General features: G+C 41.0%; 1 protein-coding gene and 1 long non-coding RNA gene across 6 annotated transcripts in view; one reads left to right on the top strand and one right to left on the bottom strand.

Annotated features, from left to right (window-relative positions):
- Nucleotides 1-4813, bottom strand: part of LOC125695774 (uncharacterized) — a 43754-nt gene extending 38941 nt beyond the window's left edge. Inside the window, exon 1 of one of the 2 annotated variants that reach the window (XR_007378058.1) lies at nt 1238-4813. This is a non-coding gene — a long non-coding RNA (uncharacterized LOC125695774). The remainder of the gene's footprint in view (nt 1-1237) is intronic. The other variant, XR_007378057.1, reaches the window with a different exon arrangement.
- The window catches only part of STAC (SH3 and cysteine rich domain), a 253811-nt gene extending 237631 nt beyond the window's left edge, over nt 1-16180 (top strand). For all 4 annotated transcript variants that reach the window (XM_048950686.1, XM_048950687.1, XM_048950684.1 and 1 more), the window contains 4 exons: nt 811-899; nt 4834-4885; nt 5016-5153; nt 13145-16180. In XM_048950686.1, coding sequence (XP_048806643.1) covers nt 811-899; nt 4834-4885; nt 5016-5153; nt 13145-13243 — 378 coding nt within the window. In that variant the 3' untranslated portion in view covers nt 13244-16180. The remainder of the gene's footprint in view (nt 1-810; nt 900-4833; nt 4886-5015; nt 5154-13144) is intronic.
- Nucleotides 16181-16552: the final 372 nt, after the last annotated feature.

Below are 16552 nucleotides of genomic sequence, written 5' to 3' on the forward strand. Positions count from 1 at the left end.
TGTAGGGGGCACTACATAGAGCAAACATCAATATCTGCCTGTCACGTAATTGTTCCATTCATGGCACCCTGGCCCTGGTTGGAAGCAGTATACAGGACTGAATGGCTTTTTGGTTGACCAAAAATGGACCTTTTTATATTCCTGTGTTTATTATGATTTCATGTTATAAACACAAAATATCCAGTGTGGAGGCTGTGTCAATCCAACAGAACAGCAGTAACATAAAAATCACAGACCTGACATAATTTGGAAGATTACCTGGCATTTGGTTTCAGTGCTTTTTTTGTTTTCCCCTTCAGGTTTCCAGCAGAGAAGCAAAAGAGTAACCAGTCTTCTCTGCAGGAAGCCCAGTGCAAATAACTTTCTATCTAAGAAAGTGATTTTCCCTCTCTATTCATTGGACTTGTGCACTGTACAGGTTGAACTCATCCATAATGAGACCTTTATAATAGACACATTATATAATGCTGCCCAGTATACTGCTGGGCTTGTAACATTCATATGTTAAGGAGTAAAAAGCAAACCCACATTTTCGGTCTCACCCAAAAGACCAAGTTAATATTTCTGCCAGAAAATTGATTTGGGGGTTCAACAACTCTTACTTCTCCATGAAGACATTTACAGTCCTCCAAGATTGTGAGATTCTGGCTCATCTCTTGGAATTACAGAACTTGATTCCTCACTGTAACAGTGTGAGCAAAATCCCAGGGTTTTCCATTATCAATAAGCTCCAGATATGGGGCCATATGTTACACTTAAATATTTGACAAACAGATGTTTACATTTTCTCACTGTTATTTTTTCTTCAAGGGACCATTTTATAAAAGCACGTTACAAATGAACACCTATGTTGCCTTGTACAAATTTGTACCACAAGAAAATGAAGACTTGGAGATGAGGTAAAGCCCCCAAATATTTATTATTTGATTTAATGCATGCAAATTAAGGCTTATATTGCTATATATGACTTGAGAGAGAAGGAAAGGAGATTTATTCTGACTTTTTCCTGGACATTTTTAAATATAAGTACTTGCAGATACAAATTTATTGGCATAGGAACAAATCCAGTGACCACTTCTTTTTTGGCAAAGGCACAACAGATAAAATGCTTAAAAGGCACTTATGTCACTTCAGAAGCATATAATCAATGACTATACAGATATCATAATTAAGAAATATACAAAAAAGTTTGGCTAAACAGGTTATCACACCAAAGAAGAATAAACAGAAAGCTTACCTTTGTCCTGGGCTTGCTGAGAAGACTCCAAAAGAAGCAGTCTCCAAAAGAAAGCCTTTCCACGTGGTAGTCAGCCCTTAAGTGGGTTTAGGAGAGGTGCAGCCAGGCTCCACCCCTTCCATTAGCACAGCTGTGCAATAGCACAGCCTTCACCTGTGCTCTCAGGGCTGACTCATTGCTTGCCTCAGGTGGTCAATCAGAGATTCAGGACTTGATTCAGCAATTCCTATACAAGGACTAAGGGGGCTTTTCACTAGAAAATATCCAGTTTTCAGTTGCTTTGTCATTTTCAAACATAAATTTTCAACTAGGAATTCCTCGCCAGCTGTCCTGCTAATGCTGAATGCTTTGCAAGTCCTGTTTGATTTTTCCCCCTCATTCAGATTATGGATGAGAAAAAAGAATGATTTCCAGCTGATGGATGGCATTTTTTTCACGCTAGAAAATGCATCCTGAGCTTTGCAAAGTGTCCTTCTCAATTATTAGTTTTTAACACTTCCTGCCTCAGTTCTGCATCAGTTGCTAGCATCTCATGGTCTAATCCAAACTCACCGAAGTGTAAGAGCAACTTTTCTTTGAGTGCAATAAGCTTGATTCATGCTCTTCATATTTTGAGGGCCTTCTCAGAGCTGTTGACTTCAAATGCATCGGTTCTCTCCAAGGCATTCTCTACGTGATAACAGTTGTGCACTTGCCACAAAATTTAAGGAATTGCCAGAGAAATGCCCCTGTTGTCAGCATCTCCTTTTTAGTATTCCCAGCTGAATCTTCTCATTGCTCTGGGAAGAATGGGTGGGATGTAAGGCAGAAATAACAAGTTTCCCTGTCATTCTGTTTTAGTAGCATTTCCTGATCATTATTTTAGGCATGACAGCTCTTCAGGAAATAACCACAGGCTATGGTGACCTTTAGTGCAACTTGCCAGCCACTCTGGTTGAGGGATCCCGCTTTGCATCCTAGTCCTTTATAGGTGTATTTCAGCTTGAGCAATTTTCCCTTGGAGAGGAAGTCCGTTCAGACACATATCCTCTGGCATCCTCAGCCAGACACAGAAAACCAGAAAATGCATCATTCTCCAAAATTCCCCTGTCCCTCCTATGGAAGGCCCAAACAACCTATGGCCTACAACCTGAATGGTCATTAGTGACAGGCTCTTTCCATGGAGACAAGAGTCAGGCTTTGGAATATCGTCACTAGGCTACAGCAAAGTTATCTGTCCCATGACCAGAAATTCAGTAATACATGGATTAACACTGTTTCATAAGTGATGCTAAATAGCTAGTAATGCAGTTTGCTACCTGCAGGGAAGGATTCAGGTCATTTGGATAAATTTTTGTTCAACAAAGTTGAGTTTCTGGAGATGGGTTCAGCACAGCAGTATTGTGAAGATTTGATATGGACTGTCCTGGCAGCCCAAGTCAGGGACACTGATCATCTTAATAGAAGGAAGAGAACTAGTAGAGGAAGGAGATGAGCTGGAAGGAAATGTTAAGGGAGATTTGTGGAGATCTGAGCACTCATATGAGGGCATGCAATGGGCAGGAGACGGCTGCAGCTGAGAGGTGACAGTCCTGATTTCAGCAGCGATTCGTATTTGACATAACCTTGATTTCTTCCTTCCTCAGCAGCAGAAGCAATCAGTCTTGCTTTCCAGAGCTCTGGCTTCACTAAAAAGGGATAGTCCAGTAACAAGCTTATTCTAAGAGATAGCCATATTTTACAGTGCCTAAAGTAAGTTCTGGAGTAAGGCACACAGGGTTTCAAATACTGCATTATAAGCGCCTATCTTGGCACCTACTGACGTCTAGAACACTGAGGTAGAGCAGAGTACTTGTCCAGGGCTGTGATGCAGAGTTAAAAAAATAGGGTAAGTCCACAGGACCATTTCAATAAGCAGTAAACACCAAGCAGATTGCCCCCTATTAGGGATTTTGAAGCCTAAATCTATGCAGGAAAAATAATATAGGTTCACCTGGAACTTCTATTTATGAATCCTTTCAGATTACAGAAATCAATGTTAGTCCTGTACTAAAAAGTATCAGCTAAATTTGCAGGTCTTGTATGTAAAATCTCAGTGCTCAGACCACTGATGTGGAAGACTTCAGGTTCAGTTGCCCTCTTCCTCTGACAACTTGAAATTTTTCTTCTTCAAAGTTTTTTTCTACTCAACAGGATGGAAGGTATTTAAAAGGTAGAATTCTCTAAATCTTTCTTGTTGAAGATGTTCCTCCTTGCAGTGTCAGGGTGCCAGTAACATTACAGCCTGTTCACTTTGGAGTGACACATTAGGCTCCTTCAAAACCCAAGTATCTTATATTAAATATTAACTGGACTTGGATGTCCTTTCCTTTGGATAGAATTCTTCCTTTGGAAGAATTTTTTTACCACAAGAGTACCAAGTCATCTCTTTTCTCTAGCTTCCTTTCTCACAGCAAGAACATTTAATTATTCCAAGCGCAATGGAACAGCTTCCCAAAGAGGGAAAAGCCTACTCTATTGCCTTATTGATAGCACCTTTGAAACCTAAAAATTCAGGTTCAAACCCCGCCGTGTTAGAGGAAAGACTAAATTCTTGTATCTCCATTTGTTAGCAGCAGTGATAACTGTTGGGCAAATAGACCAAAGAGGCTCTCCAGCTGGACAAGTGCATGTCTTCTATGTGTGTTCTGCAAGAGCCCATTAAATTCTCTATTTATCACATGTCCTCAGTGTGTTGTCAGACTCTTGTGCTGATACCTCACTGATACAAAGAGACTAACATGATATGCAAGGAAAGCTAAATAATTAAGGGTCAACCATTAATTTTGTTAAGATCAAAGAGATGCCTCTTATCAAGCAGACAGATTTCTGAGGTTAATCCATTTGCAAATGGGCTGCCACTTACATTCTGCAACACAGTGCGATTATAATTACACAATAACGTTAATGAAGTGCCACCAATGGGGAAAGGAAGTCAAATAACTGTTCAACTACCTGTACAAAATCAGCGCGGCATGTTTCACTATTAGCATTTCCAGCCAAATTATTCTCTTAGCTCTGCTTTGGAACTAGTCAGCTGGATGCTGATACTTAGCAATTACAACCCTGCATTGAGGTATATAGAGGTAAATATGTCCCATTCAAAAAAAAAAGAAAAAAGATTCCTGGGCAAAATTATATCCCTGCTGACTAATTGCCTTTGTCAGTTAAATAGAACCATTTTCCTGCTGCCTTCCTTCTGCAATCACAGCTTGAAAACACAGATGATAAAGTAGTGTGTCCCAACAATGCAAAATGTCTTGAAGTAACAAGATAATGCCTGTAACAAATAGGGGCTGCATTTTAAACAGTTTCTTATTAAACAGGAAGCAGAAATTCCTGTTCACAGAAGGTGTTGTCTCACGATAAAGATCTAGCCCCAACATACAGCAATTCTCTTCCTACTTTCCTTAGTATGATTTAAGAAAACTTTTCTGCCCCACTGAGTCTACCTGCAATAAATGCTCAGATAAAATGACCAAGGAAGGACTGCCTTCCTATTAGAAGGTAACTGTGGGAGCCGATGCAGCATAGCTATTAAGAGTCATCCTAATCCACTCTTCCTCTTCTAATTACAGGCCAGGGGATATGATCACTCTTCTGGAAGACTCCAATGAAGACTGGTGGAAGGTATGTTCTAATTACTGTGCATCTATCTCTCTCATTTCCAAAGGGAAAAAATACATTATTTTCAATACTGAGCTTGCATTAAAGCTACTGCTGTTAACAGCTTTCTTCTGTCAACACATTTTCTCCACAGGGAAAAATTGATGACAGAACTGGATTTTTTCCTGCTAACTTCGTTCAAAGAGTGCAACATGATGAGAAGATTTACAGATGTATCAGGACATTCATTGGCTGCAAGGAGCAGGGGCAGATAACTCTGAAAGAGAACCAGGTAAATGCAAGGAGACCCACTGGGCTGAATTCCCAGCAGACTTGAGCATCCCACAGTCAAATTGATGTGACCAGAGGGAAGGTGCAAAATGGACACAGACAGATGCTGTTCACTGCAGTTCAGCTGTTTTCAAGATTTACCATTAACATGGTAATGAGGTACTAACCAGCTAACACATTCTTCCTATTTATTGTGGCCTAAGTTTACAGGCTTACAGGTGTTCATAAAGATATTTATATGTCTCCTCAGAGGGACAGCTTGGAAAACAGAGTTGTAGGGGTAGGCCTGAGTGCCTAACACATGGTCTGCTCTCCTCCACGCTATTAAGCTAATCTAATAAAACAGAGTAGCTCCCTTCCCAGACCTTACCTTTCCTAAACATAAACACAGCACATTGTTTCAGCTTCAGCAGGAGCGGAGTTAAGACATCACAGAGAAAACTGTAAATCTTAAATTTATCCCTTATTCACTGGTTGTAAAATATCTGTAGTCATTAATAGCTTGTGATGCTACTTGCATATCCTCTCTACAAGTCATAATTTAAGCAGCAAGTGGGAGTTATAGTACACCACATACAGTGAAGATTCACAAAGTCCATTCACCTGGCATATTTTCAGCAGTTCCTTCTGGCTTGGGTTATTCGGGTGGGTTCACAAGGTGGAAACCACAGCCACTGTTATGCCTTTGATCTGATTTTAAGTGCACTTGTAAACAGAATTTTTGCCAGTCTTTCCGTATATCTGATAATACTGCTATAAATGTTTGCTGCTGTAAAGTGAAAGAAGAATTTGGCTCAAAACAGTGTGGCATAGGGTCATGCAGATAGAAGGATGGCTGGCTGACAGCCACCCACAGGCTAAACTCTCCAAACCCTGCACAAAACAGGAAGCTGGCTTTCTATCACTGTATTTTATGAAGCCCAGTTTTGTTCCACCTTCCTTTCCTTTGGCAGTTTATATAACGTCACCAGGAGGTGTTTGCCTTTCAGTGCCTGGAAAGCCATTGATTTTAGCAAAGTGGAGCAGAAATCAGCATTAGAGTGAACTCCAGGATTACACATTTTCCACTCAGAACTTTTGTAATACATCACTCCAGCAGTGGGTAAGGTTAACTCGTGCCTTTGCTGCTGCCTTGTGGCACATCATAATGTACTAATGCTAACAGTCCTTGAGTATACACAGCTTTTTAAGGAAGGCGTAGTATACAGTAACAGGAATGTATTTCAGCTGCCCTGTGCACTTACTACATTTGGCAACCTTCAAGTTACTGGAAAGAGATAATGTGCCTTTTTTTTTTTTTCACCTTGCTCTTCTTTTTATTATTTATATTTGTGCACACAGGAAAGAAGTCATTACCAAGGCCAGGCTGGAGGTTTGGCACCTTTTGTGCTCTAGGATTAACAATGCAGAAGCTTGAGGAAATGGGAGTGTGGAGATTTGCTTGCCAGCACAAAGGAAGGGCTGCAGTCTGAGTCCTTTCTTGTCAGCAGGCACACCATATCCTCTCTGTCAGTGTGGCTGCTCCTGCAGGCAATGAGGGTGCAGTTTCTTGCCTCATTTCTCACAAGACCACAATTGTTAAGTGGGCAGGTCTGGCAGCAGCATCTGAGCACAATGGCTTCTTATTGTTTCCTAGTTCCTAATAGGCTCACAAGGGAGCTTGCAGTGAGGAGCGAGGCATTGTCTGTGGTAGGGGTAAAAATGGGATTATGAATCCATCCTATTTGTCTATCCCTTCCCTTCTTATTTATCCCTATCTACCTCAAACAAATGCTGAGGGTTAATGTGAAATGAAAATCTGGTTAAAGCAGGGGGGCAGAGACAAGGTTGAAGCAGCAGGTGAGCTCAGGGTGGTAAGAGCATGTTCCATCCTCGCACAGATTATCTTACAAAGGGGATGCTCAAAGAACTTCAAGGCCATTTTGAGAAATTTTGAGATGGAATGAGTTCCAAAAACTCATCTGCTTGCTCCTGTAGTCCCATACAGGGACTGAGCCCCCTATGACAGTTCAGTTATGCCTAGTGAGAGCTGGCAACCTGCATAGGGCCAACATGTGGTAGCAGCATAGGGCCATGGGCCAGACCAGACCACAGGATGTGTGCCTGCCTCAGAGATCACTTCCTCAAGGGTACCATTTATTTTTTTCTTCTCTTCAGCAGAACAGCCCTTCCTTTCCTGAGGAACAACACTGCGTGCTGTGAAAGAAAATGTATTTGTTACCAGGAATTTTTTACTTCAAACATTTATTTTATATTTCCAGGCTCAATTTTCCTCCCTTCCTTCTTTCTTCAGCTGTTTCTCTTATTTTCCATCCTTTATTTCCCCAGTGTTTATTTCTCCCATCGAGAGAGTTAAAGAAAAGGGAGGGCATAGAAAGAAAAAGAAAATAATCTGAATAGGACTTCTGGAAGAAGTTTTGCAGAATTCTTTCTTTTTTGCATTCTGCTTGGGGATTTCTGTGGGTCTAAGCAGCCATTTTAGCTGTCTCACAGCATTCAGAGTCCTGGGAGCACAATATTTGTAGTACATGCAAAGCACTGACTTGTTTTAGATTAGCAAGGAGGAGAAATTATTCATTGCTACCAATTCCTGTCAAGTCTCACTTTAGCTAGAAAAACTCATTAACTGGTCTCATAAATTTGTGTAACTATAGTATGGCAGATTGTCTTCATTTTATTGTGTTAATTCACTGGGGTAAATTCTGCAGTGTTTTTACAGGAGTTCAGAGCCATTCTTACAATGAAGGCGAACAGGAAAACTTATCCTGTTCCTTTAATATGAATTTTCAGTATAATGCTTGATAACATCCATGGTTTATACTGCAGGTTGCCATCTCTTTTGTACATGAATGTTCTCAGGTTGGTAGTCTGTATTTGTAAGGAAAGAGGCAAAAAGAAAGATGGGTGTTTTTTTACACAAAGGAATCTGTGGCTCCATTTCAGGTGAATAGAGACATTTTCAAAGTTTGAAGCACAGTAGGTGAGGCTTTCTCTGGAATCATTTGTTGTTTTCATGTCCTATGAATAGTGTGTTGGGTTTTCAGCTTCATGCAGACCTTTCTGGCAAGGCCAATACTCAGGGAGAAAACGGAGGGTAAAACAAAGCAGCACATTTGCACGTCTTATGCAAGATGCACGGGTTTATCTTCACCAAGGTTTCCTTGAAAAATTCAGTATGAAATAGGAAATTCAGCTTGGGAATAAGCAGTACTGCTTCAGAAACAGCAACATCTTGGAGTTCAGGGTGTGCTGGCAGTTCCTGAAACCAGTGTAGAAGTGGCTGGGCTCAATCGGATAAGTGCAGGAGAAAGGCAGACTTAGCCTTGTTTTTAAAGAAGAAATAACATTCTATTGTTTGTATGTCTGTTGCTCCTCCTTTTCTAGCACCCTAATTAAATAAAGGAAATGCCCTCTTTAAGAAAATCCTGCCCACACTCTTTACTGGCAGCTTCTCTGACAAGCATACAAATATAAACCACATTAGGACCAAGCTCTTTGTGATTAAATGACACTATTGATTTTGAATTGCACAAGTGATCTTGTGAAACAGAAACAACCCCAAACCACGACATCTGTAATGAGGTTAGCAATCAGAAACTCTCTGCCTCATCCAAATGTGGGCTGTGAGTTTACATAAAGGTCAGTGCAACAGATCCATTTTGCAATGGATGTGTTCTATAAATGTCATTGATGTAAAGTAGCCCTGTTGCAGGAAGCATCTCCCATCTGGGTTCCACAGTGACTGCAAAAAAGGCCATAGCTGTGATGACTGCAGCTTCTGAACCAGAGCTGTCAGCCTTGCTGTCCCCACGGCATCCATATCCCTTTTGTTGCTCCCATTCAGCAGGAGTGACTTTTAGGTATGTGTATATCAGCAGCTACATTCAGGTCTGATCCAGCCACCTGACAAGAGCCCAGAAATGGACTTTGATCCAGGCTCTCATCCTGGAGAGTGGATTCAACAGGGCAGGACTGCAACCCAGGTTTCTGGTCCCAGGGGATTCACCTGCCTCAAGTCTTCTCATTAATTCATATGTTTTGTTGGTGTCTGGCTTTTCACCTTGCTGCCTGGGAATCACATTAGGGCCCCACATCTTTCATTCTGTGGTACTCCAGAAGTATCTGAACTTCTTAAAGAATGACTTGGCTGCACTGCTGAAACAAATCCAGATTGGAAAGTGATGCTAAAGTTTTACTCCCCTGCAATAGATGCTACTTTTCACAGCTAGGCTTGAGGGAAAAAGCGTCTTTCTCTCCAGCTATTTCACATTTGCACTGATGCTTGTCTTGTTTAACTGGGACATTTATTCAGAGACTCAGAATGGCACACACGTTGTGGAAGAGTCTAGAACCTGAGCACAGCACATTTTGTATCCAGGTCATCTTTAAAATCCTGAACAAATGTCATATGAAAAACAAGCTGTTGATCTTGGTCCAAAAGCTAGTGAAGCAGCTGATATAAAACCTATCATCATACTCTGCACTGCAGCCAAATTACTATGAAAACTGAGTTATCTACCATTTCTATCCACAGAGCTTACTTTTAAGCAAAAATTTCAGTGCGTAGACACAAGCAGATGTGGAAACTCACCATGTCCCTGTGCTGTCACTGCCAGAGACAAACAGAAGGCATGAGCTTTCAGACCTCTTGACCTGGCACTGTCTCCAGGCTCCAGAACAGCTCTTGAAGCTGTGCTGACCTCATAAGCAAATTCCTGTCTCATCACAACTAGCCTGTTACTGACAGGTTAAATATGTGAAAGGGAGAAGATAAGCAGAAGACAGCTACAGAAAACTAGAGCAAGTTCAAAGTTACTCTGGGACAAAGAGAATTTGCCACAGGACTTAGAAGCACTGGAGAGTTCTGAGAGCAGCTTGAAGGATCATTTCCTGATTGCTTCTATCTCCCCTGCTGAGGGATAAAGAAATCCCGAGGGCAGATGTTGACAAGTTCAGACATCAATCAGGATCTGAGCAGTAGTTTGCTTTATTTTTGTCATGTGTTTGTTTTGTTTGGTTTTTCTTTTTTTAGAAAAATGAGATGAAAGAATGAGAAAGTGACTTTATAATACTAGATCCCACTTTCAGTTATTTCTGTAGATCGCTTGATAACTGAGAAATAGCCTGAGATGTGATTGCTTATCCCATGACTTACTCCATTCATAATCTCTTGAGCCAGGGCACTTTCTATTTTCTTTCTAAAAACAAAACCCACACTGTTTGTCTCCATTTGTGTTACTGCTGAATTCACAGAGGAATTGAGCCACCTTGCCCCCAGAACACACCAGCCTGAGCAGCTGTCATTTCAAGCATTTTCCAGTTGGATGCAGTGAACTGTGGGTGTCTGATGGCAGCTAGGCATGCTATGCCTTCACAACCACCACACTTGCTGTCACCAGGACTAGTCCTCAGCGACAGCTGATTCATCAGGTGGAGCCCAAAACTCTGTACACCACCACATACTCCTCCTGATTCACACCCACCTAAGAAACCCAGATCCCAAGGCTTGTGGATGAAACCCTTGGCAATACTCACAAAAGGCAATGAGGACAAATGTGCCCAAAGATGGAGTTGCATTCCCCCTTTTCTGAAAGTGCAGAATCTGGAGAATCTCCAGAGCTGTGCAAAGTTCCAGCAGCTGCTGCAGCCTTGGGGACCTCCTGACTTGTACCATATTAGTAAAGGGTGTTGTGCTGCAGCCGGGCTCAACCTGCCCTTCATTCAACCCCTTCCTTGGGAAAGAGTGGGAAAAGCTTCTGCCATTCAGGGGCTGGCACAGGCAGGGCTTAGAGTATTAGTGTGAGAGAACTTCAGCTGGAGTTTGTGAGAGTGCAGATTGATTAATGTATTAATGTATTAGTATGAGGAGTGAGAGAAAATCTTGCAGAAAGACCTTGTCTTCCATATACCCAGTGAAGATCTAAAGTTCTTGCTATAGCAAAGCATTCCCGCTGATATCAGGGAAAGCTTAAATAACAGCAGCAGAATGAAAATTTTTTGAAGTTCAAATCTGCTGTCCTTTTTCCACTCCAAAGATAAAGAAAACCTCTGTTCAGAAAGTTCTGTACTTTCCTTTTGCCCACAAATCATTCTGCTGACAGTGCAAGACATCAGGGAAGAGGTCTGTCAGACTTTTTTAGTCAGGAGGTAACATAGTGATGGAGTCAGGCATTCCTTTTAACAAGCCAGGCCCATTACAGAGAGCCTGCAAAAGTTTATTTTCCCATGCAGGGATCAACTGAGAATGGGCATCTTTCAAACAAGGTGCTCTTCCCTACTTTTGAACACTCTGCTGTGCTCGTTTATCCTTAATCTGGTGCTACTTTGTAGGCTTTTTCTCTAGTTGTTGAGGTTTTCATAGTCTTCCTCAAAGACAGAGCAACATCTCATAATACTCAGAAGAACCTTCCTGTATAGCTCTGCTTCACACACTTCTGCTTCAAATGATGATGTGACTGCCCAGGGAGCTGCTACTGTGCTAGAGATCCATCACACAAAATTAGCTTGGCTCTTTTGCAACAGCACCTGAACAAAAACAGCATCAATTGCATACTTCTCTCTCTCTCCTTCTGTGTGATTTAGCCCAAACAACAATATATTATTTTGTTTTAATTGGATGTCAACTCTATTGGTGTGCTCAGTCATTCTGACCCAGGAATGCAGTTCAGATAGAATTAAGTAGGTAGCCTAAGAATATTAATGAGCATGTATGTTTTTCAAACCCTTGTTTTCAGCTACAGAGATACATCTGACCATTTCCAAATACTGGGGGTGGCAAACATGAAACATCTTCACCTCCTTCATATAGCCTTTCATTTCCAACTAGCAGCATCAGTACTGCAAGCAAATTTTAGGCATGTAGCAATAAGAGGACAATACAACCCACAGTTGAGAGACGTTATTTAGGTGTCACCATATGATTTCTAAGAGTCATGCTGAAATGCATTTAGTCAGGGACATTTTTAGCCATTTTGGGTCATTTCATACTCTCTGAATTTTTGTAACTAAACACTGTAAAAACCCATCAGATAAAGCCTTTGTGAGTATTAATCCAGATACAGAGCTTAAGAGACCTGGCACTTTCATCATGAGAAATCAGTGAGTTGATCTCAATAGCACCATTAGCTTTCTGCCTATTTTTTAACTGTAATTGAATTGTAGTAGGAAATGTATCTTTCTTTAGCACAGATGTTTGGAAAAAAAAAATCTTAATTTTTATGCCTCTGTGCTCAAGCGCCCAGTCAAAGTACTAGTGCTTTCAAATGGCTCATCCATTGCCAAAGTAGCCTCAGATTGGCCCTAAAATGGAAGGAAATACCTGACTTCACAAAGGTCTTCAGGAAATGCAGATCCTTAACATGATATATTGCACTATTGTGAAGACCATACCATTTCCATCACGCTTACCTCTGTTAGGCACAGGAGTTGTGCACACACACTTGCTAAGCTGTATTCAGGTCACATACTTTGGTATCCAAAATAGACACAGGCACCTGTAGGTGAGAGAGCTGAGTGAATAACATGACCCATTGCCCATCTGAGAAGCACTTTGGCAAATATGCCAAAGAGAATATGCCTGCATTCAGATCAGCTGCTACGAGTGACCCACCTTGGCATTGTGATTATTTTTCATCAACTGCTGAGGGAGCCTGGTAGCTCGTGATCTGAATTACCCACATCTCTCATACACAGACAACTAAATCACGATAGTTACACTAGGTTGAAGTTGTAATTCAAGCTTCAAAATATTTGATCCTGCAGGAGGGTGTTAATGATTTTAACATTTCTCATTCATATGCGGCACTTCAGAGAGTCAGGGGGAATGGTAATGCTCTGAGCATATGACTTTGAATTTCTTGTCAAAGCAGTGATTCTAAACTACCTGTAGAAGCAACCAGCACAGTGTCCAGCCTACCAGACAAATAGATTTCAATAATTTATCTCTTCATCATAGCAAAGAGATTTTTATTTTTATACCTTCTTTGCATCCAGATTTGCGTGACTTCAGAAAAGGAACACGATGGCTTCATCAAAGTATACAGTGGGAAGAAGAAAGGCTTTGTCCCCATAGACGTCTTAGAAAACATCTGATTGCAACAGCCCGCTTGCTGCAGTAGGAGCCCTTTGTTGGCAATGCCTGTCTGCCTCATCTCACACTGTGTCAATCCAGATGGGCTGTCTTGCAGATGTTCAGGGAAACAGTGGGAAAACTGCAACTACAAGAAGAAAAAGACATTTAGACTGCCGCAGCAACACTAAGAAATAAGAAAAGTGGAATGATTGAAAGAAAATACAGTCAGAAACCTCTAGGGAAATGAGAGGCCCTTGGAAACTAATAGGAATAAGGTAAGAAAAAGAAGTCTGGGGTGATTTCTGGTGCAAGATGGCTATTGCAACCCTGATGGAAATGGACAGCTGTTCTAAAGGACTAAACTCAAGTCTCATGTCTTAGAAAACTGTTGGACTGCTTTCTTGTTGGAGATGTGTGTTTGGGAGGGAGGGAAGAATACCAGTCAAAGTGTCCTCATACTACAGCCCAATGCTTGTAGTAAAGTGTGGCTGTGGTTCTACAGCTCTGTCCCCTGTATCAACTGATCAGTTTAAGCGTTTATTCCTGATGTTAATCTCATATCAAAGCAGTTTGGAGTCACCATGTGGACGTCAGTTCAAAAAAGTGCACTGTGCCCTGGAGGTCAGCAGCTTTCTCTTTCTGTGCAATCTTACCTTATGAAAGAGTAGCGACCTTGTATGTCCTTTGTTTTCTCTGTATACAAACAAAAGCTCTCAGTGTGTGCCAGGTGTGACGGCTGCTCTCATAGCTCCCAAAAATGGCCTGCCCTGCGATTCAAGAGCCTTCTTGGAAGTGTCCCTCTGTGTTTCCTGCATCCTTATCTGGTGAGGGAGAAAATGGGAAGAATGCTGAGAGAGAGCCACAGGCTTGAAATGTTTTGTATTTTTCTGTGTTTATTGCACTTATAAGATTTTATATGTTAATCCTATTTATATATATATATATAAAAAAAAGACAGTTAACTAACCCCCTGGAAGACTGAAAACACTAGGAAAGGACAGACTGCGCACAGAAGTGAAGACTGTACCTAAACCCAGAACTTGTGACAGTAAGGCACTGAGTGTCTTAGCATTGTGGTCACCCACCAAAGTTGTCGTCTTCATCTGCTAAAATAGTTCTGCAGATTCATCGGTAAATGCACTCACATGAGTACCTCCTTGGCATTAACAACTGTGAGCCTCCCATAAGCCTTCTCAGTCCCAGTGCAACTGCACAGATGTGTCTGGTTTGTCCATGTAAGTCTCCATCTTCAAATATGTTTAGGGTATAAGATCTGGAGAGCAGTCTGTGGGACTTGTGGATTTTGACCAACTTATACAAGTCAGCCGGTGCCAATCGTGTTGCTGAGCAGGGGCCTTAAGATGTTCCAAAACAGTGAACCTAATTTCCAAGCATTTAATTGGATGTAATTGCACCAAATACACTTAAACAGCTTAGTATATATTATGACATAGAGATTAAGTCCTGTCCCAAAGCTCCCTGGTGAATTCACGCCTTATTTGACCAGCCTGAGATTGAGTGCCAGTCTTTAATACTACTGCAATTAGCCACAAATGGATGTCCTGTATGCCAACGCTGCAAGAAGAAATCCAGATGCTGCCAGGTTAGTACACGCCTTTGCAAAGTTGACACTGTTTCTAAAAAGATGTTGTCCAGTCTGCTTCCTTATATTGAGGCAGTTCGAATCTGTGTTGCACAGCCCAGGTCTCATAGTTGGGATGCCCAACAGCTGACCTTATGCAAAGCCTTATGAAATCCAGCGCTGTGCTACACATGACCAGAAGCTCACAGAGCAGGTCAGGCTGCAGCCTCTTCAGATGCATTTTGCAGCTCTTATCACTTAATTGCTGAGGAGGAAGTTACAGGGGTGTCAACTGTTGAAACATCGTCCTTCGTAATACAAACGGTCTACACCAATAATTCACATCCTTCTGGCTGATCAAAAGTATCTGATTTCATATCTCCCTCTATGGGAATATCAGCAATTCATAAATGGCTTTTCTACAGAGCAAACAATGAACATTTGCTCAGCTCATTCTCCTAAGTAACCAGTGAACTTAGTGGGAAGAGGGAGGATTCTGACAAGCCTTAAAGATCAAGACAAAAAGTAAAGTCATGATAATCCACTCTGCTTTATATGATTTTTATGTATATATTCACTAGTTCAAAGAAAAAACTCAAATGTTTGTTAGAATTGAAATATTTGCTATTTTTGATCAGACCTGTCAAGTGGGCAAAAGAATATTAATTAATATTAATCTATACATATGTGCTATTGTTTACATGATTGCATCATACTGTGATTCCCTATTTGAGTCTTCTATGATTTTAATTTATCCCTACAATGTGCATCAAGAAAGAAAGAATTCAAAGATATGAATATTACCTACAACTCACAATGGCCTTTAATCAATGTCAGTTTGATTCCTTTTGATACTGAGCAATAAATAATAAAGTGATTGAGTAAAACAAAACAAACCTTATGTTGGCTGCATTACGTCCGAGCAAGCATTGCTTCTGAACCAAAGCTTTCATGATTATCTTCTCTTTGTGTATTTTGTTTTGTCTTTTTACTGGGTTTTTTGCTGCTGTTTGATATGGAGATGTAATTTATACCTAATTTAGCAAGAAGCACATACATGAGTCTTACTTTAAGCATGTGATTCATTAGCTATTTGCACGCTTAAAGCTGAAGCACTTTGCTGAATTGAGGACATTTTCCTCAAATTAATTTTGGATGCCTTACTCTGAATCCAGATGAGTATCCCATTTTTTTTTCCTACCATATGCAGTTTGCAATAGATACTGAATTAGCAAGCAGTTAAAAGAAGCTGGAGTGGAATTTATCTGACGTTTCCTCCGAAAATTTGAACTTTAGGAGATGAATGCTGTTCACACTTAATATTCTGCTTAATAAAGAATGTGCAATGGTTGGAAGGAGAATAGAAGTGTATGTTTCTTGGCTTCAGCCACTATCATTTTCAGTCAGCCACCTCTGAGAGCATTTACTACAGTCATCAGCAACAGACATCACTGAGTACTGCCATTTCAAATCTACAGCACTCACATTTGCCATATTTAGCAAACCATTTCTAAAGCGGTTCTTCTGTAATGTATGTAGCATGCATAGACTCAGAGTGAAGTTTTGCAGTGCAGCTATCCCAATCATTTGTTTCTGGCAGATCAGATTATATTTTAAGCCATTCAGCATCTCATCACAGCATAAAATTGGCTGCAGAATATTTTCATAAGTGCTAGGGAGATTGACCAAAGTGAGCTGAGGGTGAACTGCCTGAGTCATGATTTATTCCCATCCACAAACAGCACGG

The sequence above is a fragment of the Lagopus muta genome, chromosome 7, assembly GCF_023343835.1.
Source record: "Lagopus muta isolate bLagMut1 chromosome 7, bLagMut1 primary, whole genome shotgun sequence".
Taxonomy (NCBI): domain Eukaryota; kingdom Metazoa; phylum Chordata; class Aves; order Galliformes; family Phasianidae; genus Lagopus; species Lagopus muta.